Source organism: Aspergillus brunneoviolaceus (assembly GCF_003184695.1).
Source record: "Aspergillus brunneoviolaceus CBS 621.78 unplaced genomic scaffold BO95scaffold_33, whole genome shotgun sequence".
NCBI lineage: Eukaryota > Fungi > Ascomycota > Eurotiomycetes > Eurotiales > Aspergillaceae > Aspergillus > Aspergillus brunneoviolaceus.
In genome coordinates this window covers 56,581-82,055 of record NW_020290763.1, presented here as the reverse complement: position 1 = coordinate 82,055, position 25,475 = coordinate 56,581, and the positions used below count along the sequence as shown (strand labels likewise).

At 48.5% G+C, this 25,475-nt stretch overlaps 7 protein-coding genes and 1 non-coding gene across 8 annotated transcripts in view; 3 read left to right on the top strand and 5 right to left on the bottom strand.

The window, feature by feature from the left end:
* Window positions 1-299, top strand: part of BO95DRAFT_431788 (uncharacterized protein) — a gene marked incomplete at both ends in the record, with an annotated part of 703 nt that extends 404 nt beyond the window's left edge. Inside the window, one exon of the mRNA XM_025585026.1 lies at window positions 57-299. Coding sequence (XP_025442335.1) covers window positions 57-299 — 243 coding nt within the window. The remainder of the gene's footprint in view (window positions 1-56) is intronic.
* Window positions 300-822: 523 nt separating this feature from the next.
* On the top strand, window positions 823-893 carry BO95DRAFT_t144. The gene has a single exon. It is a non-coding gene; the product is annotated as a tRNA-Gly (tRNA).
* Window positions 894-1,170: 277 nt separating this feature from the next.
* Window positions 1,171-3,420, bottom strand: sit1 (putative siderochrome-iron transporter Sit1; the record flags this gene model as incomplete). Its single annotated transcript, XM_025590853.1, has 12 exons — window positions 1,171-1,415; window positions 1,470-1,526; window positions 1,592-1,651; window positions 1,707-1,894; window positions 1,940-2,033; window positions 2,087-2,461; window positions 2,512-2,605; window positions 2,661-2,765; window positions 2,823-2,887; window positions 2,938-3,013; window positions 3,066-3,149; window positions 3,217-3,420. 12 exons carry the CDS (start codon window positions 3,418-3,420, stop codon window positions 1,171-1,173), a joined length of 1,647 nt encoding a protein of 548 aa, XP_025442334.1.
* Window positions 3,421-4,322: 902 nt separating this feature from the next.
* On the bottom strand, window positions 4,323-5,106 carry BO95DRAFT_453109 (glycoside hydrolase family 11 protein; the record flags this gene model as incomplete). The annotated part of the gene is made up of 2 exons (XM_025588189.1): window positions 4,323-4,728; window positions 4,817-5,106. 2 exons carry the CDS (start codon window positions 5,104-5,106, stop codon window positions 4,323-4,325), a joined length of 696 nt encoding a protein of 231 aa, XP_025442333.1.
* Window positions 5,107-8,003: 2,897 nt separating this feature from the next.
* Window positions 8,004-10,014, bottom strand: BO95DRAFT_413414 (sugar porter family MFS transporter; the record flags this gene model as incomplete). The annotated part of the gene is made up of 6 exons (XM_025584281.1): window positions 9,885-10,014; window positions 9,533-9,832; window positions 9,352-9,466; window positions 8,841-9,299; window positions 8,757-8,780; window positions 8,004-8,701 (listed from the first exon to the last, which is right to left on the bottom strand). The coding sequence occupies exons 1-6, from the start codon at window positions 10,005-10,007 to the stop codon at window positions 8,004-8,006; spliced, it is 1,719 nt and encodes a 572-aa protein (XP_025442332.1). The 5' UTR covers window positions 10,008-10,014.
* A 2,325-nt stretch (window positions 10,015-12,339) lies between these two features.
* Window positions 12,340-16,025, bottom strand: BO95DRAFT_463598 (uncharacterized protein; the record flags this gene model as incomplete). Its single annotated transcript, XM_025588997.1, has 4 exons — window positions 12,340-13,075; window positions 13,130-13,182; window positions 13,229-13,378; window positions 16,008-16,025. The coding sequence occupies 4 exons, from the start codon at window positions 16,023-16,025 to the stop codon at window positions 12,340-12,342; spliced, it is 957 nt and encodes a 318-aa protein (XP_025442331.1).
* A 669-nt stretch (window positions 16,026-16,694) lies between these two features.
* BO95DRAFT_431782 (uncharacterized protein) lies at window positions 16,695-17,366 on the top strand (the record flags this gene model as incomplete). The annotated part of the gene is made up of 1 exon (XM_025585025.1): window positions 16,695-17,366. The coding sequence occupies one exon, from the start codon at window positions 16,695-16,697 to the stop codon at window positions 17,364-17,366; it is 672 nt and encodes a 223-aa protein (XP_025442330.1).
* A 6,416-nt stretch (window positions 17,367-23,782) lies between these two features.
* On the bottom strand, window positions 23,783-25,081 carry BO95DRAFT_442696 (Zn(II)2Cys6 transcription factor). The gene has a single exon (XM_025586490.1). It carries the CDS (start codon window positions 25,072-25,074, stop codon window positions 23,923-23,925), a length of 1,152 nt encoding a protein of 383 aa, XP_025442329.1. The 5' UTR covers window positions 25,075-25,081; the 3' UTR covers window positions 23,783-23,922.
* Between the last annotated feature and the right edge of the window lie 394 nt (window positions 25,082-25,475).

The window sequence follows — 25,475 nt, the reverse complement described above, 5'->3', positions numbered from 1 at the left end:
CCCCCCCTACGGTCGGCCCTCGGGGCCCCGTGCATGCCCTCAGGGACGCCTCTCAGCGGGAGCAGCAACAGCAGGAGCAGGATGCTGCTGCCGCCGCCCCTGCCGCCGCCCCTGAACATGATGCCCCCGCGGCCCCCGACTTTGGGGAATTGATGCAGTGGCATCAAGGTCTCGTCGAATTAGAGAACGAGCTCATTGAGTTGCGACATATGGTTACGGAAACCAAGCAACGGGTAGAGAATATACTCGCTTTCCGGGAGGACAGGAAGATAGAAAGGACAATCATTAAGGAGGAGTAAGATACTCTCTACACATGAGCCATGACCATAGTACTAACATTACTCGTCTTAGAGAGTCGTAATCGAATGAATTCATCCCCTATGTGTACGCCGAAAAGGCCGAGCAGATCTGTTTGTCACCCGGGGAAAGGGTTTCACCAAGGAGGACAACAAGAAGAAGCGTGGATCTTATTGTGGCGGTCCCATTGACATGCCTGGCGGCAAGTCCTTCAAGTTCGATAACTAGATGATGCTTTTCAGTCGTCAAATACCCCATCCTGTTCACTTTTCGCCATTGATTTTGTTGAAGGGTTTGTGATCAACTTGGCCTAGCTTTCCATGTGCACTGACTACGTCACGGAAGCTGCTAGACTTAGTCAACCAATCCCAGGGAGAAGAAGCCATTTTCTGTCACATTATTAGATAATCATATCTATTTAGCCCATAAGGTTCCTCAAAAATGTTTGCTTCTTGCAGCAAGGCGCTTATAGAGCGTGGTAAAATCTTACTAATTTCAAAATTTAAAGTGCCTTTCAAGTAACTAGCATCATTGGTCTAGTGGTAGAATTCATCGTTGCCATCGATGAGGCCCGTGTTCGATTCACGGATGATGCACTTACTTTTTGCTTTTTTCTCTACCACCCCTGCGCGGCTTCTCCCCAATTATACCTTCTAGATGCTACTGACTTTACTCGCCTACATTGTTTTGAAATTCGGCTCGGCTACATACCGTGACCCTGGCAAACGCCGACTTTTAGTATTTCATCCCAGGCTATATCTCAGCCTAGAGTGACGCCATGACCTGATCAATGCAACCAACAGCCTCACCCCAAACGATTCCTTGAGCACACATGATCTTTGAGATTATATCTCTGCTTTGCAACACACAACACTACTCCGAATCCTCCTCAGCATTGGCCAGGCTCTGCTCGTTGGTGAGCCTCGTGTTCCGGGTGCAGAGAGCGAACGCGATCAGCGGCACGGTGAGACATATGCCGGTGATACACAGCAGCTTCTGCGCATCCCTGTAGGCATCGACGACTGCATCCCGGGCGGGCGTTGCCATGGGGTGCTGCAGGCTGAACGTGAACGGGTCCGCGTATACCTCGGCCGCCAGGGTGGCGTTGTTCAACCGGGCTTCCAGCTGCGTGGGAAGAACCTACGTTCAGATTGCCCTGGAGATGGTGCCACCGAGGGCGCTGCCGATGTTGTAGCAGGTCATGAAGAGCGCGGTTACGACCGCGAGGTCTGATTGTGTTAGAAGCTTTGTTCACAAAAAGGAGGGAAGGGGTGGGCGGAGAGTATTTGCTGACGCTCATGTTTGGTAGCAGCCTGGATGCTGGCCTGGGCGGAATATGGGAAGAGTCCACCAGCTGCACGATATATCAGGTACGGGTGTCTTGGTATGGACAACTGGGTAAGACATACCTATGCCTAGAAGCACTTGTCCCCCTACGATGCCCGAGTGGCTTGATGAAGCATGTCCCCCGCGATAGTGGATCAATAGGCCGAACGAAATCATGAACAAGAGGGTACCTGCAACGATGAACGGCTTGAGGCGTCTGACTCCGTATACAACGAAGCCTAGTAAGAAGCCAGTGATGACAGAGGCAAAGCTGGTCATGGTCAGCACATGTTATTGTGGAGGTCCGGATATGTACCTGTAAAGCGAGTGTATCCTCGTCGCACTGCTAATGCTCTCACCGAAGCTAACAACGAGCACAGTATAGAGATAACTTGCCTGCAAAGCCCAGGCTATAATAAACCGTAAGCAGATATCTTGATCAAAGTCAACCCCATCATCATACCTGTATTAAGCATCACCGCAATACCCAATGCTCCCCAGACAGCTCGGTCCCTTAGTAATTTGAATGGGACTAATGGATGCGCGCATCTTCGCTCCCAGTAAACGAAGGCCGGTAGACATAGTATCCCGAATATCAGAGGTGTAATCACTTTGGCCTGTTTCCAACGCCCACTGAAGCCCCCCGCAATGGTGAAGGGAACTAATATGAGGGAGAGACATGCAATCAGCAGGAGAATGCCAATCACATCCATGTACCAGAATAATCCCTTTGTCGCGCGCCAGGCACCATGGGTTCTCTGAGCCCCGTGGTAGTCTCCATTCCGCTTCATCACGTATTGAGAGATGAATAGCGTAGGCAGTAGGGGAACAGTGCAGGCTGATGATGTTTCAGTAACTTTCAAGTATTCCAGTCAAGCTGATCTTTACCTGGGTAGAGAATTCCAAACATGCCGACACCCCACCGCCAACTAGTCGCACGCAGAACAGCTGCAGCAACATCTCCACTGACCCGTGTATTGATCTGCGTTATCTGGCTTAGGCGACACATCGTATGCAATTTAACGGGCCACGCTTACAATAAAAGGAATCGCAGGTATATAGGAGCACAGCAAACGGCTTCGCAGGGATGATAGATCCGCCACAAGTATTTCGACAAGCAGTACGATAAGTGTGTAGCCGACCTAATCCAGTTCAATCGTCAGTATCAGCAGACTATGGGAGCAAAAGGCTCATCTTACCTGATACAGCACCGCACCTGCAGCAAACTGTTCTACTGTTTTGGAACAAGCCTCGACCACAGTGCCTGGAACCGCATTAGTGGCTGTGAGCCGACGCTAGAAAGCACCTTCATACCAATGGTGTAGAAGAAGATTGACACAACAATCAATTCGGGTCTCCCAGTGACGTCTGCGGTCTTGGCTGCGGTGGGCTACCCCGGGTGGTCTTAGTGACACGGCATGAGCAAAGAGCGTAGGGTGTACCTGAATTGCTGCAGCAACAACAGCCCGTAGTATATCGACGGTCACGAGGAGGCTGTGGGTCTTGTAGGAAGCGGTAGCATACGGCTATGGAACCATCACTTGAATATTAGCATGTATCTGGTATGTAGAAGGAGTCAGACAGCGAGAGAACCTGGTATGTGCTCCGTACGAGGCCATTCAGGCCGTATACGTATGCGACGAGGAAGAGGCCGATGAAGACCAAAGCACGGATACCTCTAGACAGGCCTTCGTGGAGGACCTCCATTTTCTTCACTCCAGCGGAACTGGCCATAGCGGATGACTCGGGTTGGGGGACCTCCTGAGATGCATCACGGTCGGACTTTGGAGTAGACATTGTCAAAGAATGTGTGTCGAAGAACTCCCTTCGCCGGTTTCGTTATCTGATCGAGGCTCGGAAAGAAACTTGGCTTTTATCAGATGGTCGTTCGGGGAGGGAGTAATTAAATAGCGGGAGCTGTTGAGGGGAACGTCAGCTCGTCATAAGTCTGGGAACTGCCTTGTCAGTGTTGGGAAAGGACCAACAAAAATCATTGCCCGGTCATGATAACAGTATGATTGGGGCCCCAGTGTGACATTCGGAGCAAATCTCCACGGGATATGAGACGGGATGTATGTGCCGCCTATCATTTCCGAGGTGATCTCACACAGCAAATGCTTTGAGACGAAGAGCTAATGATCCACCGATTATATAGAAGACGGAGTAACAATCCTAATGAAAAGGTAATGTAGTGCACCGGAGAGAGTCAGGAAGAATCCTTTTTTGTCGGAAGGCAGGAGTAGTTATCGTGAATGACACGTTCAGTCGGTTCAGGGATGCGAGTAAGGAAATGCATTATGATTCAACAGATATCGCTAATTGGTGAGACGCAAGAAAGAAGTTCTGAAAAGCTGGTGGTCGCAAGGGAAAGTTGGAGGAGGGATGGTCGAGCTCCCCGGCAAGAGAACTTCGGGAAGATCCCATCGCGGCAGTACAAGTTCGCCCTTTTTATCTCCTTACTCTACAGGCCACAGCTCGTGATTCTTACAGCATAATTTCAAACAAATAAAAAATACTTGTTGCTACGAAACTGGAGGCTGAGATTGAATAAAAAATAATTCAAAATCCAATGCTCATCCAAATTCCTATACTACCACCCTGCTCATGTACGAACAAGCCAACTTCCTCATCCACTCATTGCCATCACAGAAACGGTGCCAGAGATACAGCATATATCGCAGCAGGATATCTGCACGCTCTCAGGCAACCGTAATGGACGCAGACCCAGACGAGTAGTAGCCTTCAGTAGCGACGATCTGATAGTTGTGCGTGCCCAGATTCATTCCCAGCTTCGCCCAGGCATTGAAATGGTTGGCAGTCGTCACGGTACCGCCGACGCGCTTTGTCTGGCGAATGGACCAGTACTGCGTGAAAGTGGCCGTGCCCTGGATGGAGGGGGCGTTGGTGCGGGTCGCCGTGTAGATATTGTATGTCGATCCGTCGGAGTAGACCGAGCCTTTGTAAGTGCCAGCTGAGCCGGGGTTGTACTCCCCGTAGTCCTCCAAGATGTAGTACTCGACGAGAGGACCGGTGGTCCAGCCGTAGACGGAGAGGTAGCTGTTGCTATTTCCTGTGCTGGTCCAGGAGCCGGAGTACGTAATGTCACTGTAGGACGGGTCAATTCATGTGTTTCAGAGGAGAAACCCAGAGACGGAGAAATAGTTAAGCAATTGCTCAGCGATCGATGACTTACTTAGCACTTCCAGGGTTCCAGCCCTTTCCACCGACGAAGTTCGAGGCCGATGACCAGGTCACGCTGTAGGACCCCCCGGCGCCGTTGCTGTATTCAACATCGCCGCTTGCGCCATCGGTCCAGAAGCTATAGTAATAGCCGTTCGAGTAGCCAGTGGAGCTGCCAGTCGAGCGCTCAGCAAGAGCAGAAAAGAAGTTGGGGCCCCGTTCCTCGACGGGCTCGGCGGCGGGGGCAGCGAAGGCTTTGACTGCAAGAGCGCAGGCCAGAAGGAACTGAGATAGGCGAGCCATGGTAGATCAGCGAATACTAAATAGAAGTTCTGAGTCTTGTAGTTCACAGTCTCTCAGAGCACTCGTTCGACGTACCTTTATAGCTGTCTGTAGAAAGTTGATTTAGCCGCGATGGTTGTCAAGACCAGGATGTGAAACGAAGGAGTCGCCTTGGCTTCGGCACTTCAGGATCTTTAGCCGGGTCGGAACATATGCCGAACCTAAAACGGAAGCAGTGTCGATCCCTCAATCTGCCTAAATGAAGATCTACCCCAGATTAGGGTTAATTCTCACTTCTTCATCGCCTGGGTAATATTCGTGCAGAATGGCGAGGATGGTATTTCCTGGGAGCTGGAGAGGGGTTGTAGGGCAGCTCTGGCGCAGCCGGTTAAGTTGGAGTAAACTTACAGAACTTCAGGGTCCTGGCACTCTTTTCATGCTCAGGTATTCTTCAAATGAGGCGGATAATTAGCCGGCTCGAAGGTGCTAGGGAATCCCCGTGTCCCGTGTTGTATTTGTTTGCGCAAGGAGGACTCGCCGGGAGTATAAGTGGGCAGTGCAGGTGTGTCCAGGTATGTGAGACCATCGACTAAGTCGTCTTATGAGTAGCGTGTACCCTCACCTAGGTTAACCGGATGTTCGGACTCGTCATCGGTTTGATCACTGGAGCCTAGCTCAATTCGCTGAATTATAGAGCTTATATTCGATACCACGAAGGCATTCGGAGGCTCACGTTTGTCCCTGAGACAAACAACTAATCAAAGTCAAATAAAAAAGCGCAACCCCACAACTGGATTATCCGTACCGTTCTGAAGAATCAGAGATCTGCAAAGTCACTCAAACTCTATACTAAAACGCACGTCCATTATGCTTCGATACGGACCGGTCAGACCCCACGGGGGTGGAACTGATTGATAAGATTGATAAGGGCTCAAGCGTGCCGTAGTGCTTACTATTGGCTGCGTCAAATAATGTCATAAAGGCACAAGATCAATTAATTTTTCTGGAGTCCATGGCGGCCGTTTGCATCATCACGGTACCTGTGATACTGGAATACTCAAAGACCCATTCCTAACTGCCTCTTTAGCCCCCTGAGCGTTGATCGTTGGAATGGCACCCTGTCACTGATGGCCAAAGCGGGAATCTTAGTCGACTGCCTTGGCAACTGAAGTAAACTCCAGGTTATGTCCTGTACAGCATAATAAAACGGCAAGACTTGTCTACTGCAGTAGTACAGAAGTATGAAATGCCTATCAGGGAATAATGGACAGCTACAGGTAGCGCTAACCTGACTTATGTATGAGCGAAGTTGATGGAAACGTTGACTGCCAATCCGAGCCGCCAACCCCTCAAGAAAACATCATGCCATGCGAAAGGAAAGAAACCTAAAACAAGGCTTGACAGTCCACAGAATCAATCCCCGGGGGAGAAGATGCCATCACGTGTACACTTTGGAGAAAACTGAATTCATCAATCCGTCAAGTCATCGGCAATTAGGTAATCGGCAACAACCGTCGTCTTTGAGAGGACGAGTCCGAAAGAGCTAAGTTTCACCTGCCAGGTGCCTCCAGATTACAGGATAGGTCAGGAACATGGCGAGCTAAGCGAACTACAGTCTATGGCCGAGCACCACGTCGGAAATCCCGCGCAGAGCACAAGAGAGGACCGACCTGGAATTCTCTGCTCCGGGATAAATAATGAAAAAGTTTTCTAGAAACATGATCGAAGAAGTCTAGACTCCACCCACACGGGTAGCATCAACCCACATTCCACACTCCCACGTTCCCACGCCGGAACTCCACGAAAACTCTCCGGGGAATATTCCGTACTTTAATCGAGTTGGCAGAGCACATCGGAACTATTACCCAACAGAATAGGGAACGCAAACTCTTCAACTGAGTTCACCATGAAAAATTCAACTAGACCATTATAGTCCACTAGCGTCGCTACCTATCGGGAACCTGCTACTGGCGCTAGGAGCCGAGAAGGCAGCAGAGCTGAGGCCTAAAGAGGAAGTCTTCACGCCGAAGAAAGTAGACGGGTCCTGTAGGGGAACAAAGGAAAGGGGTCTTGGGAATTGGGGAGGGCCCTGTTGAACAAATCTCTGCTAACGCGGGGTATATGACGGAGGAAAGTACAGTACATAAGACGAAGGATTCGACCAGGATTACTCGTCACTCTGTGTATCAAGGCAGAGAGGGAGGGAAAATCAAGGTTGATTCGGTGACCGAGACGAGGGTCGTCGTGTATCGGCTCCACATGCCATCCACAGTCGGGATTGGTTTTTATCGGCGATTATTGGCGATTATCGGCGTATTCGAAAAGGAGTAACCACCCAGAAACGACGAGATCAGGTTGAGACTTTCAGCGAGATTATCCGGGGAAAACGCGGGATCGCGAGGCTGGGGGGCTTCGGCACCGGCCAACGGGGGTGGGCGGGGTAATGCATTAGCCGGCTTCGGAGCCCAACAATCAAAATCAATCCGGCTGCCCGTCTGACAGTTGAGACTCAAAGGCAAGAGATTCTTCGGGCCTACTGATAGTCAGGTGGTCTTGTCTGCAATTTTCAACCCGATTGTGACTCACGATCCTCAGCGGCAAAACATCGGGAGAAAAGAAGAAGTTCTCGAGTCCCCGGATTAGGGCTAGCTTGTTGTCAGACCCTACACCACATGAGCCGATATGACAGACCCTATCACCACGATCGATGAATACGAAGCGCTAAGTTACTAGAAGTTCGAGGGTATCGAGGGTATTATATTTTGTAAATCAGCGTACTGTACGCATGCGTAAGGCGAGTCAATTGATGCGTAAGAAATTTAAAAAAAGCATTATCCCCATCCCTCCCCCTTTCCCCCCCCCCCCCCCCCCCCCCTCGGTGAGGTCTGCCAACCATCCTCTCTAACAGCAACCAAGAATCACATCTCCACAATCTCACCCTGGATCTTAGTCTTTTCGTTATCCAGGTCCTCTACCTTCTCAACCCCCGTGAGTCCCAGGCGGTCGTAGATAGCCTGCATCCTGAGTCTATCCGCCTCGGCGATGCTGTCCATGCTGCCCCCAAAGAAGACATCAAGCTCCTCCAAGGTCTTGTCTTTGGTTTCAGGTGCAAAGTACCAGATAAATAGACCTCCCAGGCCACTGAAAATGGCGAAGAAGATGTAGGTTCCGTACTTCATTGAAGCCAGCATATCCTTGGTGGTTAGGCCAATGACGAAGTTGAACATCCAGTTCGTGGATGCGACAAGAGACACACCACGAGAGCGAGCACTCGAGGGAAAGATTTCCTGTGCAAGGACCCATGATACTGGGCCCCAGGAGTAGGCGAACTGTGAGGCGAAGATCCAGATGAAGACGATGGCGACCCATCCTTGGGCCTTGTACAGCCCTTCGTTCAAATTCCAGTAATCCTCATAGATACCCTCGACGATAGCAACGACAATATGACAGCAGAACATGCCAATTGCACCGACAATGAGGAAGGTCTTTCTGCCGAACTTGTCCAGGAAAAGTACAGCAGGGAGCGTGAAAAGGATCTGGATGATACCAGTGACACCCGTAGCAAGTAATGTCTGGGTAGTCGACGAAAATCCGAAGCTGGCGAAGATTTGCGGAGCTTTTTTGGAGGGTTAGTTCAGTCTATTCGGTGTGGGATCAGGGTGGTACTGTACCATAATACAAAATTGCGTTGATACCTTGAGGATGTTATTAGTCGGGCTAAGCTAAACATTGAGCACAAGAGGACGGGACCCTACCGGTAAACTGCTGGAAAACCATCATTCCACAGCCGAGCCAGAGTCGCTTTCGCATATTTGGGGAAAAGAGAGCCTTCCAGGGGGCCCATTTACCGCCGACTCGAACAGCTTCGGCATTGGTCTCTTCGTCAAAAAGAACGGCCGCCTTGATTTCAAGGATCTCTGCCTTGAGCAAGGGATCGTTGGGTGAAAGACGCCGGATCTTAGAGAGTGCAGCAACTGCTTCCTCCTCGCGGTGCTTGGACATCAGCCAGCGAGGGGAGAAGGGGAAGAAGAACATTCCGAAGAAGAGAATCCAGGCGAACAGGATCTGCAAGGCCAAGGGGAATCGCCAGGCAAGAGGCTTCTGGCCCATACATGTGTGGCCGTGGGCCGCGTTGTAGTCGAAGGTTCCGTCGGCCAGGTAGGGGTTTTCCACACCTTCGGGGTTGCACTTGACACCACCAACGTATTGCATACCTATCACAATCGATTAGGCAATGACTGAGTAGTGTGTTGGAGAAGATCCTACCATAGTCCAGCCAGAAAGAGATGGCAGTTCCGATGGTGATCGAGAGCTGCTGCAAGGAAACCAGAGAGCCACGGAGCTCCGGTGGTGCGATTTCGGCTTGGTACAGCGGGATGACCTAAAGGAACATGCTTGTTAGACCACTACCCTTTCTCGCAAGGCATCCTTGGTGACGAGAACGTACCTGACTGAGCATACCAATACCAACACCACCGATGATGCGGCCAGCGAAAAAGTAGGCGGGGTTCTGTGCTGCGGATTGAAGAGATGAACCCAGAGTGAAGACAACAACAGCCACCATCATACTATATTTTCGCGAAATAGCGTCCGCGAGATATCCGTTGAATAGCGCACCAGCCCAAGCACCCAACTCCAAGGCAGACACCAGCCAACCTTGGATAGTAGAGCCCATCAACGAAGGAAAGTGCGCTTTGAAGTTCTCCATGACGAGAACAGGAGCCATGACACCTTGATCGTAGCCATACTATCGAGAATCAGTTTAAGCCACTCGGTATAGGGTGAGGGTAGTACTGTACCATAATACAGCCAAGCGAAGCAAAGGCACAGGTCATGAAGACATAAGGATTCTTGAGCATACCAACCAAGCCATGAGGCTTCTCGGCATTGGCTCGCCCGACCACTGACTGACTGACAACCATTTTGCTGGTAACAAACAGGACACTGCTGGGAAGTGAGGGGGGAAAGACGGGGCGAAGCGCGACATTATATGTGACTCCCCCGCTCTAAAAGTTTCCCCTGCTTTTATCTTCAAGATCCCTTTAGTCCAGATTCGGTTGGCTCGAGTCTCCATCCATCAGTGACTAATGACATGCGCAACGCCGCAAAGGCCCATGGACAATGGCCGGGCAATTGTCGGATCAGGCACTGTACCGAGTGCTCCCATCTCATTTGAAAGGAGCGGGTTAGTGAGCTAGCGCACCAGTCGCCGGCGTAGAATTCAGCCACAAAAAACTGAATTCGGGTTAGGTCTGACACATCGAGAGTTCGGCTTGTCCCCGTGGGTTGAAATGAATCCCGGGGAGGGGGGTTCTACGCTACCCCGGGAATGGCTACAAATTGGTTTAGGCTGCCTGATGGTGGCGCTGAGGTGGTCAGGTTCAGCGGGGCGGCGAAAACAGAAGAAACTAGCGATGTGAGAATGAGAAGTAGAGATTTCTCGAGTGAGTGGTAAGATAGGCTAGTCTAACTACTGGAAGTCTGAGAACTCTGCACAAAGGATCAATACTAAACCCCATGGGGAGTTTAGCGACGAACGAAAAGTGAAGATGACCAATGTGACTGATATGACCGAGATGACCGAGATGACCGACTCGTGGCGCAGCCAAGGTCAGGGGGTGTGAGACAAGAAGCCATGGCAGGTGGTGCCAATGGATGCCAATGGCGCCAGTGATGCCAGTAGTGCCAGTGGTGCCAGTGGTGCCAGTGGTGCCAGTGGGAAGAAAAATGTAAGCTCCGATGTGCGCGAGCCAAGTTGACGCCCAATGCTTGGATGGGGGGAGTGGCCGCCAAGAAGCTAAACCTAAGTCTGGGCTCTCGTTCGGCAGTCGGCAGTCGGCACCATGAGTAACTTAGTATTAGTTATTGCGCTGACAACAAATTCTGTCAGCGACTTTGACTCTTCTTCTAGGCTAGTTTAGACCTAGCTTCTGGGGCTAAACGAGATCATTCAGGTTTGCACAATTTTCACTAATTTACTCCGTACTCCGTATTCCCTACTCCTTGTTGTTGGTGTTGTCTGGGGAGTCTGAGTGGGGAGTTCCCAGTCTCTCCAGATTCCACGCGGCTTGCGTGGCCATCCGTTAACCAAACCCTCCCCTCCCCTCACGTGGCACTACCGGTTTTACGTATTTACCCCGGGCCCTGGCCATTCCCCAACCTTTTCCCTGCTTGCTTACTTGCTGGCATGCTGCCAGCTGGACTCGGACCGCACCCCCAACCCTCACTGCGCTAACTGTGTAAATGAGGGGAGTGTAACTGTAACCTGACCATCGCCCCTATAATTGGCACATTATAGCATTGATACTGCGGGGCGCATTTGTCACCATCCGTTTTATTGACTTCCCGGTTCCATCGTCCAAGAAGAAGCCTCCAAGACCGGCGCTTAAATTTTAATGCGGCATGCCTCGTGAGGTTCTCCTCTTCATCGGCATCGGTAGCGAAAATCAGATGATTACGTTTCGTGGACCGCGTCGCACTTTGGAAGCCGGGGGCGAGCTCACACGAAATCTAGATCTTACCGTGCGTTGCTTGCCAGGGAATCTTTGAGAGTGGTCCCCGGTGGCAACAATCTTGCATCAAAGCAGGGACAGTCAGTGGAAGAGGGGCTGAGAAATGCACCTGATCTTTCTAAGTCGTCAGCACAACAATCATAAATTACGTCTAGTGTGTAATATGTATACCGCTATAAAATACCCTGGGTCAGTGCACCCTTCTGGTCAGTTGTCGAACATGTCGGATTTGACTAAGTTATTTACTATCAGAGATAATTATCCATACTGACATTATTCAAGAGATTGGCAGTGTAACCCAAGCACGTGATTCAATCTCAGTACCAATCCGCACATCACTGCTCATCCAAAGTAGCTGTTTTTATCCTCCCGCATTGAGCAGCCTAGAAAACCGAACCGAAATCGGCTGGTGCTGCTCACTCCTTTTCTCGGAAATAACCTACACAACAGAGCTTGGCTGATGCCGCGATCGCAGGCGGCTCCCGAGTCCACCGGTCCTTGCACTACTCGGATGGGTAAGTTCTCCTTGGCATCAACTTCGGCCTTGGATGAGATCATTTATTTGCTTGGGTCGCACTGCAGCGATAGGCTTTCCATCTGAAGAAATTGAGCGTGTGAGATATCTGCGTTTGTTTTATACCTTCTCGTGAATTTGACCATACGGACCTGACAATCGAGCCTCGTTACAATGGCCTGTTGAAACCATCCAAATAGGCCGACTGATCAGACCCCTCACTCAAGCTCATAGACTTATTTCGTGTTCTCCTCGGTCATCTCGCCATTTGAACATCGTATGCGGCACCTCGAATTGAGCCGGGTCAATTTCTTTGATCACTGCATCTTGATAAGCAGACTTCACTTTTGATGTGCTGTTTGATAAGCTGTCCAAGTTATCGAGAGTACTGAACATAACTCCAGATGGGCAGTCTTCATTCAAATCAACAGCGTTCGAGTCCTTCTGTCCTTTTTCACAGTCGACGCTTCTTCTACCCATGATAGCAGGGTAAGTAGAGAAGCAGCTCAAGACTTCGGTCTGACACAGTCGACTGGCCACCACATCGAACCGTTCCTCTTGCTTGGGGGCGACCTCTAGGAGAGCGGTGAGAAGCTTTTGTGCCCCTTCGTTTGTGACAGCGTACGCTACACTACCCACGGCCTCTTCAATTTGACAAGCCAGGCGCATTTGATTCTTGACGCCTGCAGGGGGCTCCCTGCGGTATGACATCAGATGTCGACTTGGAACTGCTGTTATATCATGCGGTGCCAAAAGGAAACTGGAAGCGGCCGCACATCTCATTCCACAATGTCCCAGCCAGAGGAGGTCCCAACGATCCCCATACGGCAGTGCCGCGGATGCGTTGCTTTCCTGCATCAATCTCATGCCCGATGCGAGCCCCTTTAGTTGCATTTTGAGGTTGACATCCCAGTCGACGGTTTCCTCCATAATAAGTGCACTTGCAAAGCTTTCTGCCACCACTCTAAGACCAATGAGATATATGCTATATTTTTCATGACTGCTTGCGAGGTCATACCTTTGAATAGCCTTGAGGTGTATGTGGAAAGCCCCGGTGTCTGCTTCGCTTCCCTGGCACCGTCAGTGAGATATTCCGATTAAAGTGAAGTATCCTCACTTTCGAGGATTTCTCGGCATTGTCACGTTCTTTCGCCGGTGCCTTCGTGAATTCAAAATGAAGATGAAACCCTGTCATCAACGAACCCCGGGAGATTGCTTCCTGCTCGTCAGGACTGCGAAGTGTACCGATTACGATGACACGTTCGAACTGCCTTCTGTTAGCCTTGGGGAAATATTGGGGGATGTCGATACGAAAAACCCCTAAGCTCCCATTCCTGGCCACCTCAGACGTGTTTGGATCAAAACGAACCAAAGCAGGCCCATCGATCTCGGTATCACCATTGAAGCAGTAGAAGAGATTATATAAACAAACGATGGCCAATGAAGAGGCGATGAGAGTTATCAAATATCGATATCTGCATGGGAAGTAACGACGTGGGACTTTTGTGAGAGCCATGCTTTCACAACAAAAGCTGTCTCGACAGGCTCTGGGTGTACACCGAAAACATAGATTCCTCCCCTTAAATATCGAAAGTAAGGATCTCTCTAGATTCTCTCCGCTTCAAACCTCTCTACGAATGTGACAGTTGTGTGATTCGGACACTTCTTCCAGTTAAATCATGCGAAATAACGCCACCCTGCCGGCCTTTCCCGATTCGACAAATACTCAGGGTTCAATCCATGTCTAGCTCGGGAACCGGTCGGTCTACTATAGTAGTTAGCGTTACCAGGGCCATTTCTCGACCATCAATCTCACCCTCGTGCGATCCATACGTCTGGGAGTTTTCCAATCCCACCGCACTGTCAAGGCCCGGCCCGATACAACCATGCTATGTAACCTCGGTAAACCTCTAGAAATCAGCTATTCTGCTAGCATCATTGCGGCGAAATCCGTCTGACTATCAAGCTAATCCTGCGTAAACATAAGTATTTGAGGTAAAAAAAGAGGACAACCGAAGAATAAGTGATCTTTTTGCTATGCGCAGAAAACCCTTATCTCTACCCTCTATGTTAAGCATATACTAAATTGGCCCTGTGAGACAAGCAATACCACGCATGGCGAGATGAAACCCGAGTTGCATCGCCAGCTGTCGCCGTCAGCAGCTACCGATTGAGTCCGAGATGCCAATAGGCAGCAAGGTGCATTAGGGCAGCGGACAGCCAAGCAAAGACTCCTCCGATCTACCGATCTGACTTCCGGAATCCCCAACCCCACTGGGTAGATAGGTCCTCATCAACACCCACACATTGCAGGTACCTGCATTGGTAATACACAAGGCTCCTTATACTACCACGTGGTGGATCCCGAGTGCATGCTAAACTATGAATTGGAGGACAGCCAGCGTACTCGCGATGCTCATATCATGCACGATCACAACCCTTGAGTCTCCGATTTGTGTTCAGCGTGGCTGTCATTCCGAGCCGAGATTACCTCTCAATACTGTATTGCAGAAGTCCTATTCTTGCTTCTGGACAGATTACCTACGAGCTGTGTGGGATAATCTGGACGATAGTAATTAAGGATATTTGCGATTTGAATAACGCATAAGATGTCTTTGCTTCAAGTAGATCGTTTCCTCCATCCATGATCCGCATCGAGGGCGATAGTATCATTTCCAGAAAGCCTGGCTAGTGCGCTGGTAATTCCAAGACCCAACATACTTGGACTCGCGTGATGATTATGATTCGATCTCTCGAATGCCACACTGTGCCGTTACTGCTCCCCAAGCCCAGGTCTAGATTTTCATCAATGCGCAGGGATTCAGAACGCCATGCTCATGTCATCGTTACGTTTTAAAGTGTAGAACCCGGAAACCCGTTTTCTTGAGGGGAAAAACAAACAAAGTTCACCCCCAAAAGGAAACATTACCGAAACCCAGAGAATGGAAAGGATTCATTCATCTTGCTCGCTATCATAACTTATGTTAGTACTATGTAGATAGCTTATAGCTAGAAGATAACTTACGATTTGATGTATTTAGCACTGTGGTGGCGATGGACGATTTCATTGAGTTCAGTTCGAAACTTTGAAATCATATCTTTTCAACCGGTTCGGCCGGATTCACTCGCTCTTGCACAACCGCACCAAGGTCTGTCAGCTTGTCGCCGACGTCTATAATTTGAGTCCCGAAGGCCATTTGTTTCTGACGTATGTGAATCAACATCCTCAGGATGTCCTGGTCTAGGGTGGCGCAAAGTTCTCTCTCGACCTATTTTATTTGTTAAAACTGGTTGAAACTCAGGGCTAACCACACTCACAGCGACGAACTAAAGAGCAGATTAGTACTTTCTATTAAGAATATGGGAATAAACTTACAAATCTGGCTTGCTTGTCCATGTCTCTATTCTTGATCCTTGGACAAGCTGCCTTCAAATGGCCCTGCTCGCCGCATTCAAAGCATGCGCGATCCTAGTTTATTTAGTACCAATACTAAGATCTATCGGACGACTTACTTCGATAGGCGGCATGATGACGTATCTAAATTGTATGTTAGTCATTTTGATAAGCGTACAATTGGGATGAAGGGGCATGAGCTCAATGTGATGAGATGAGAAGAATGAGCTGATGCAGGATCGCTGGTGTGCAAACAGGCCCGTTCTACATGCAGAGATGAAATATAAGACAGCAGAGAGTTGAAGCTGGGACTGGGGATGATAGGCAATGGTAGCAGATGGAATACTTACTGCAACAATCTAAATAGCAAGTCAGTATATAATAGAGGATCTACTCACCAAATGTGCTCGTGCTCTCACTTCCTAACCCTCAACAGTCTGGGGGCACACGGCCTTTAAAATGCCCTATCTCATCATACTGGTGAAATACTTGAACAACTTACCTCGACGAACAGAGGCATTTTGATACGTCTGGATTGCCTGTTAGCCATTGTAATGACTACACAACTAGGATCAAACGGCATGAAATGAGATAGGCAGCTAATGGTTTCGTCATTTGTGGTCTCTTGCCAGTAGAGAGGTCACCACGTCTCATCTCTACAGCCTATACCGGACAAAGAAGGCGTATAAGACTTTACATAAAAAGACCTGTGCTTATCACATAGACTATATGCACCCTAATAACCCTAATAGGAAGATCTAAAAAAAAGACCCATAAGAAAGAACCCCGTTAGCAATACCTTCGGCCACAAAACATCACTAATAGTCCCTAATGTAGGGATATTGCTTCTTATTTTATTTAAGATGCACTGGATCTTATATACACCTTCAAATACATAAATACTTGCACTAGAAAAGTGATGTGTCTCCACTATTTACTCCAAAGAGCTAGAGGCGTACGGCTATCCAGAAAGGGAGCACGGACATCAAATCTCTGTACATCTGTATATGTGCTTGGATCCATACGGCCCGGCCGGGGGTTCATCTTTTGCTGACTGTGGTATTTAGCAATTCTTTCTGCCGGTAAAATTATTAATTTATACTGTGTTCTTGATAACTTCAGTTATACCAGCCAACATGTTTAAAAAGCTGATGCGGTCGGGGCATTCAGAAAGGCGGTGCTGCGGAAAATGTGTCCAAATCCTGTATGCAGCCGAGCCGGTTCAACAGGCGGCGAGTGGTGGTGTGAAAAATGCTTTGCGCGTGTGAGGCGTGCTGCAAGACGGCCAGATAGAGTCCTCGATGCAGATAAGGAATGCCTGTCTTGTGGGGGCAAGACGCGTGATTGGCATAAGCGTGAAGATGGTTGGCTATGTCATAATTGCTGGAAAAAAGAAGGCCCCAATGATGAAGAGATTAGAAAGAGTAGAAGAAGAGCAACTCCACGGACTGATTGTTGGCATTGCGGGAACGACAAGAGCGTGGCATGGAGCTTCAAATTCTGGCAATGGCTCTGCCAGAAGTGCAAAAATAGGGGCAAAGATGGACCTGAATGGCTACCTTTGCTTCAAAGACAGGTTGCCGGACTGGAATTCCCCTGTGACAACTGTCAAAGGATCAAGTCGAGAGGTTGGACCATTTCTGAAGTGAAAACTGGTCTTTATCGGCTTTTGTGCCATAAGTGCAAATGGCAGAAAATTTGTGTCGAGGACGAAGTGACATATCAAGCGTATGCTTGGCGAAGTGGTTATCCACCAACCGGCAGGGAACCACCCATGACGGAACAATTAGTTGCCTATATGAGGCAAAAAGGGATCGACAACAGTGCTGAGGCCATAAAAAAGCTGGAAGAGCCTGCGTAAGGCCAATTGAGATACGAGTCCCACAGTGAGAATGTGCCCTGTGGGCTGACATGAGCTGGAGTCTCTTTGTGGCCGACAGAATGACCGCAAGAGCCCGGGGTGAAGAATTAATTTGAAGTGGCAGTTGGCTCCTTGTGCAGTGCACCCAGAGGTTTCTGGGGAAACACGGCTTCATTTTGTGTTTGAATGTCAGATCTTGTGGAGCTGGCTGTTTAAAATTCATGACTCGACGGTTCTTGGTTGAATGGTGAGTCAGATACCGGACGTTCGACGGTCAGGCGAGAAAAAAAAAGCACAGTAAGTGGGAGTTTGATCGATTTGAAAGGCATCCTGAGTTATGCTAACATACCCTCTAGTCAACACTGAACGGAACTGTTCACAAGTCTTGTTGTGGGGGTTTGATGCGTGAGAAGAGTCCAATATCCCGCGATCCACGGTCATTGAGCTAATAGTATCGTCATGAATTAGGACTCTATGACCCGCCGAAGAATACGCAGCTCATATCGTCTCGTTGAGTTCCAAATCAGTGTCTGCCGAGCGACGAGAATCCGCGACTCGATATCCCCTGTGTGATTCAGTGCTTGTACAATCAAGGTAGTTCATGTTGAGAACATCGCAACGATGAATGGCCTCCGGCTCCGACTCTCGCTTCTAGAAATAGCCCCCTGTTGGAAATATGATGCTTGGCATTGTCGGCCGTTAAAAATTGCTGTTGGTCAGTTATCGGCTATGGGAGCTTCCAGTGTCGGACGGTACTGATATTCAGCTAACATCTCGATTTGCTATAGGGTTTTCTCAGTCTCCACATCATAGCCTCAGCCAGGAGTCGAACTTTCCGCACTCGTTCTATCGCTCAGAGCTAGAGGCAATTCATCCTCGTCAGAAGACCATCACAATTATATTGAATGAGAGAAATCCACGATGAGAATTTTACAATGGGATACTAAACAATTGTGAGAAGATACCGGCGTCCGTGACAATCTTTCAATATCTAACAACTTCTCCATACAGAATTAGGGTGCTCTTTCGTCGTTTCCTCCTGTCTAAGCATTCATCCAGCCCGAACATTCCTTCGAACCCCCAGAGTCACCACTTTGCCTCCAAGAATATGAGCATCTCACACAATAATGCGCTTTGTTTCTCGAGGCACCATAACTCTCTAAATCCCGATGCATCCACCCGCGCCAGCTGCGGCCACCGTTCAAGTCTCACTACTACTTCCCCCCCCCCCCGGCACAGAATGGGCTCCGTAAAAATGGACAGGAGCTGTGCACTGGGGCGATATCCGCTAGACCACAAGGACTGGGATTTCCTTCAATCGGCCCATCCTGAATTCTTTTCCCTCAAACAATGAGTCTTCTCCTGCAGTCATTGATACTTTGAAGGATTTCTTGTTGTGATTCTTAAGAAGAGGTGCTATGCAAGGACCGATGGAGGCATTCTGAAGCGGTCTGCAGGTGCTTGCCATGTACTGCGTCATTCGGATATGGCTGCTACTCTGAACAAGCACCGCTTGATATCGAATCCAACCGGCGGATAGGTTACCAAAACCTTGAAACTATTTATACCTTGCGAGCAATCGCAAGTGCTCGTTTGAAGCTTGACCATCATTGTTTTTTGATTCGAACAACCCAGTGCTTTGATTCGGTAAGTAGAAGGCAGAATCCCTTACTTTGTCATGGCTAACACCAGAACAACACAGGGTGACTCCCCTCGAAGAAGAGAATAGGAGAAGGAATACAACCGAACGAAAAAGAGAGATTGTGTCTGCATCCGCGCGTGTGGACGAGTATGAAGACGAAATTGAAGACGAAAATGGGGATGAAGAAAAGAAGAAAAGAAAAGAGAAGGAAAGAACTGAACCAGAAAAAGATGAACCAGAAAAAAAAAAGTGAAGGAGAAGAAAAAAAGTGAAGAAGAAGAAGAAAAAAAAGACGACGAAAAAGAAGAAGAGATGCAGAGCGATCGCTCGCTACTCGACACATGCAAGCAATCCACCGCAACACATCCTCGGTTGCCCTCCCACAAACTTATGCGCTCTGATCGCCCAGTTGAACTCCCATCTTTTCTCCATGCCTCTTGTACACTCCACAGACAAAGTCATCCTTCGCTATTTGATGCATGAGAAAAGACTACGGGATAAACATATCGATATCTCTTATTCGCTTCTGTACCCCTCCTCCCTCTCACACTCTGAACTCCTTGACATATAATCTCCTCCCAACTTGTCTCCAACCACCGCAATTCCTTTATCTAACCCTTCATGCACCGAGGTTTATCCCATCCTATTGCCTCTTATTCCCAACATACCTTTTCATGTTCCCGACGCCCTCTCCTCCATATTTTCCGCTTCTCGTGTTGTGTGTTGAAGTACCATTTACCCAAAGGTTTCTGATCTCTATTTGGTGAGCAGACTTTGGTCAACATTTCCTATAACTGCTCTCTACGCCCCTAAGCTCTCTATGCCATCATCCTTCTATTATATTGTCCTCTTTTCCCATTATCCCCAATATCTCCAATCTCTTCTCCGCCTCCGATTCTCGTGTCGGGTGCATCAAAGTACCGTTGAACCCACGCTATTATCCTTTACCCTAGTGATTGAGTATAAGATTTACAGTTCCAGGAGTTACCCAAATTCGTTATATCCGATCCATCTTATATTCTCGCGCACTTCCAATGCTAATTGTCAATCTTCGCTCAACGGTAAGTTCTAGTCGGATAAATTCCGCTTGATCTAGCAGATATACTGATGTTTACTTAGATTCCAAGTGACTCCGTCCAGCTCTGTGCCCTGGTTTCTCCATGCTCGCCTGATACTCTTTTGCTCTGCTGCTCTGTCAGCCTCGTCGTTATATTGCCTGCCACCGCATCTACCTGTGATCGTTACATGCTGTCTCTGTTACCGGGTGTTCCTCAATGGTGGGTGTGGACCGATTGCGATCTTCCTCTATGACAACAAATCTGACATCCCTTCGGGTACAAAAGTAGCTCTTCATATGTTTCATGACCTCTTGAACGACCACCCAAGACAACAACATATATCGCTCGTCTATCCTTTCATTCCTCCTTTCACTCCATTTCTCTCCTCTTCGCGGTCAAACATTCGATCAAGGCGAGGAAAGGCTTCGCAAGATGAACCATCAGCGCAAGATATTGCACAACAAGTTGAAGATGTACCGCGTGCCCCTTCAACAGCTCAAGTTCAACTACACAACATTGACTACCAATAAGAAAGTCTATACAAAAGAGGATCAATTCTTGTTGCTCATGCTGGACAAGTATAGAATCGATAGCGAAAATCGTTATAAGAAAACATACAACAAGATTCGCGAGTCTTATCTCTTCTGCTTCAACTGGTTCTTTTTCAGCCGGACACCGCCGGACACCTGTTGAATTCGGGCGTCGGTGCACCACACTACTGAATACTTTCGCTAAGAAGTTAGAAGTTCGATACCACTGAAGACGGAAAGTCGAACAGTGAAGATGGCAAAGATCTCGGACGTCTGCTACATGTCGCGCTGGCGTATGCCATTTTTGATTGAACTATACATCATTCAATACGATTACACCTCGACTGGTTCTTTCTCAGCCGGACACCTGTCGAAATCGGGTGTCAATACACCACACTATCGAATACCGTCGCTAAGATGTTCGAGACCATTGAAGACAGAAAGGCGAATGGTAAAGGTGGCAAAGATCGCGGCCGTGATCGGGATGAAGAGAAGGTTGAGAATAAAAAAGAGGCCTCTATAAAGAAGAAAACTAAGAATAGTACGGTTATAAGGTATAACTTCTTTTATAGAAAGCTTCTGCATAGACTTTACTGACGCGTCTTGCAAAACAAGCAGGTAAAGGCTGTTAAAATAGTACTTAAATAAACTCAGTCTTTATATTGCGAAATGCCAGTGTTTTATTTAACGCCGCCTCGAAATCGAAGAGCTGGAAGAAGTGATGTCTCTTAGCTTGTGCGCGATCTCGGTATCAAATGAGTAAGAAGTTGTGTACCACTTCGAGCGGTGCACCTCTTCGCAGCAAATGATCAACTGCGGCATCTTGATCTCGAGCTCAGTAGCAAGCCTTGTGCTCTCCGATAGTCTATGTGATTCATCAGATAAGTGAGAATACTTAATGAGAAAATTGTATTTGCCGAGTGGCCGCAATGGTCTTCTGTAATATACACATCAGTAGCCTCGGCCACCATATTCGCGAGCACAAATTCGATGAACATAAGCCAGTACTAGGTACGTCACGGTACCTACTCTCCAAACAGGAAACGTTATTGTCAGGCGGCCATTCCTTGAACCACACTCAAAGTCCTTACGCTATCATACCTCTTATTTCGGTAGGAAACACCCCATAATAAATCCTATGCTTTCGCACCTCGTCACAAGTTTGTACAATCGCCTGGCGCAGCCTATCTAGCCTACAAGTCAGCGCTAAAATGAGGGCCCGTGGCCACATTCACAAAACACTACGCATGCAACGTTCTTGTTATTTTAAACTGCGCTATTAAAAAACTATTTGATCCATCAATCTGATTTATAACAATACTATGCTGGTAGTTATGGTGGCCGCTTTCACAGAGCTAGTCACGGTCACCTCTGCGTTGAACTCGAGATAAACGAACTGCTTGGCCCTCTTTCTTGTTCTAAGCAGGATTTATTCTAGCCCATAAACACTCACCTCCATGTTCTCTATGCGATACTGCTTATGTCCATGTCCTCTCCCATCTGTACATTTTTCTTTTGCCTTATTTTGTTTAACTATTGTTTGATCTTGCTCGTCTTCTTTTGCGTTCTATTTTGTTGTCTATCTGAACTCTGCTATGTTCTTGCCTGCTGATGGAGCTTGTAGCTGTTCTTTTCGAACCTATCTGAACAGTATAGAGAGATAATTGTTTCGGGCTTTATCCGACATTGTGTCTGTTCTTTTGCTATAAGTATATTTGGGGTCTGGACCACCAATTTCTATTTGCCGGCGCCGTTCAACATCAGAGATAGTACCACTGTTGATGAATCATCTAAGTCGAAGTAATCGCTTGAGGATTTTGATTGTTTTAAGCAGGAAGCCAATTGGCGATCCGACTTTCTAAGATCATTTTATCTTTTGTCTTCCTGGAATGTATTGAGCTCCAACAAAGGTGTCACAATACACAATAAGTTGTTCCTTTCGGAGGTTATTTGGTAGTTTGATTGGTGGATAGGGAGACTAATGATTGCGCTCTATAAACTAGAAACTGCTTCGCCTTCCCCAAGCCTGGATGTACCTGGAAGAGAGTGAGAAGGAGGAGATTCTCAAACTCTTTCCGATAACGCGCAACCGAATTCTTACCCTCCATCTGGCGACTGTGCACACCAAACCACCTCGTTAAGTTACGAGAGCACAGATCACATTCTTGACTCTGAGAACAGTCGCGCTGTATTACACGACGAATATTGACTTACTAACAATCTCAGAGCGCGCTTACTCCTTGGGGGTGGGATTTCGCATGATCTATTGATGTATCTGGAGCTTTGTTATTATTATTACTCTTGGTACCGAGTTGTCAACATGACATTCAATTCCTATTGATAAGATACTTGGTCCTTTGGCTTAATCTCGGTATTTCCTCGAGGAGCACATAATGTATCCATCGATTGGCGAAGCTCAAGGGCTAGATTTGAGAGGGAATCTCGGCGTCGAGTCGACTTGCTTGGTGTCCTTTTGCTGGGAGGTCGCGAGGGTTGCCTCATGAGAGTCTGTCTGAGAGTTGGAGTAATCCGTCTTCTGAGAAGATATATTCACGAAGAACGAATGGGTTGCTTTAGCAGGTCAATGTCGAGTCGACTTGCTTGGTGTCCTTTTGTTGGGAGGCCGCGGGGGTTGCCTCATAAGAGTCTGTCTGAGTGTTGGAGTCTTTTGAGAAGATTTCTTCAAAAAGAACGGATGGGTTGCTTTAGCAGACTGCTCCTGTGTATGTTTATAAGGGCCCAGGGTTGAGGTTTTGTGGCTGCGATGTGTTTCTTTCGACCACTGATAATGTCGTCTATGAGCTGGGCAAGCCTTTTCTCCGAATTTGCTCCCACATTGTATTCAACAATGAGAACCTTGCTTCCAAGAGGCTGAGCCTTTTGCTCAGCTACTTTGCCGCGTTTATTCTTCCTCACCTTCTTCGGATTGTCCTCAACCTTGAAAACCTTTTCTTAAAACCGGCCAAATAGGAGATTAGTATAAGCCATTTATATAGCACTAACATCAGTCGTATTAGAGAGCATGATTAGCAAATCGTACTATTTGTTCTCTACGTTTCGATGACATATTGTTCCATTCAGAAGTGGCAATCTAATTTTTGAGTTCTTTCTAATTTAATAGCTGGTTCGACCCCGTTTTCTTGTTTTCATTTTAGATTATTTTTGGCGGCCTTGAGGCCTCGAAAACCAGACTGTTCATCACCCGCCACAGCAATATTGTCAGTGTCTCGCCCAGTTAGCCTCACGTTCTATCGCGAGTACATCAACCCTGAACACACCCGGGGCTTTTTTATTATCACTATTAGTATTGTTACTATGAGTAGTACTTACTCTGAGTCGACGCAATGCTCAATGCCCGCAATGCGATTGACTGCGTTCCGGGCCCATAAGAACAGGGAGCAGTCACCCCTCGCCAGACGATCCGAAGCGAGATTGACCAGATACTGACCCCAACCATCCATCCACCAAGTATCGATGATGCGGCCAATGGCGGCACCATAGTAGCCGAGCAAAACAAGGGCCATGGGCTCATCCTGCATCAGAGCATCTAGGAACTCCGACTGCACCACGGCAGCCCAACGCAGTAGAACGGATGCATTCTCCTTGTCGGCGCACATCTGGAGTACGCCCAAGAGACTCTCCGTGGCATGCACAACAGCAGGCGTTGTTGGTCGCTGATGGTTCGAGTCGAAGTCATGCCGCTGCTGCCGCTGCTGTTCTTCATGCACTTCATGCAGAAGTCGGTGGAGAGCTGTCGCATGATGTTCGATGGATGTTTTCTCCTGCATCCTCTCCACCGTCAACAGACCGCGCATGCCTCCGCTTGCAATCCATGGGCGAGCCTGCTTCACCATGAACGCCGCCCCGCGGATAAGCTTGAGGACTTCGATGACGTCCGACACGGACTGGGCTTTGGGCTGGGCGTTGGGCCCGTGAGCCGCGCAGGCGAACATAATGACCAAGCAGGCGAATGCGAAAAGAGCGTGACAATTATCGGGCGTCACCTGACTGAGGAGGGGAGAATATAACGAGAGGGCGGCGTTGTTGTGGGTCATCGCCGCTTCGATATACACCTGGCGCCGTTCGATGGGGCCGTAGCGCGTAAGGTGCAGCGCCGACAATGCCAAGAGGATGTGCATCAAGAAGGGGTGGCGCAAGGCCTCTTGCGGCACAAATGTCCGCAGCACCTCCCTGGTCGATTCTTCGGAGACCAGAGTCTTCCATATTGCTACATGCCAGTGGTTGAGAAGTTCGAAGTCGAGCATAGGAAGTTGTGTGCTGCTGTCAATCGAGGGGACAGTGTGAGTCGAAGGAGGCTGAGAGAGACCTTGAGGAGTGCCATCGCCATAGAAGGAACAATAGATGTTTCTCTTGCGACAGGGGCTGCAAATAGGACGCAATTCGTCACATTTGATTCGGCGCTTCTTACAGTCGAGACACCCGTGATGCGATTTAGGGTGTGAGCGCCGCAGTGGCATCTCCAATGTGGAACCGGAAGAATGCGAGGAAGAAGAATGCGGAGAAGTCGAAAGTCGATGATGGCCTGAGATCTGAGGCAAAAGGGAGGTCGCCGTAAACTATACCATTTCGGGTATAGATCTCGAGTTTAGAATAGAGCAGTCATTGATTGGCTGAGCCATCTCGCTTATTGTTCTATTCTGGTTCGGCAATATTGGGGCCTGAGAGGGAATCGTACGTACCACCTCTAATGCCTGTGTATCCACTAATATGCCCCCTTTCGCAACGCCTCCATCGTTTTCAATGAGTTAATATCTTGGCTCACAGCTTTTTCTTTGAGATGTGGAGAGCTGGCGCCTCCAGTATGGAGACTAGCCAATGCAATAAAAAGGCCGTTCATTGCCTCCATGTCTCGGTGAGT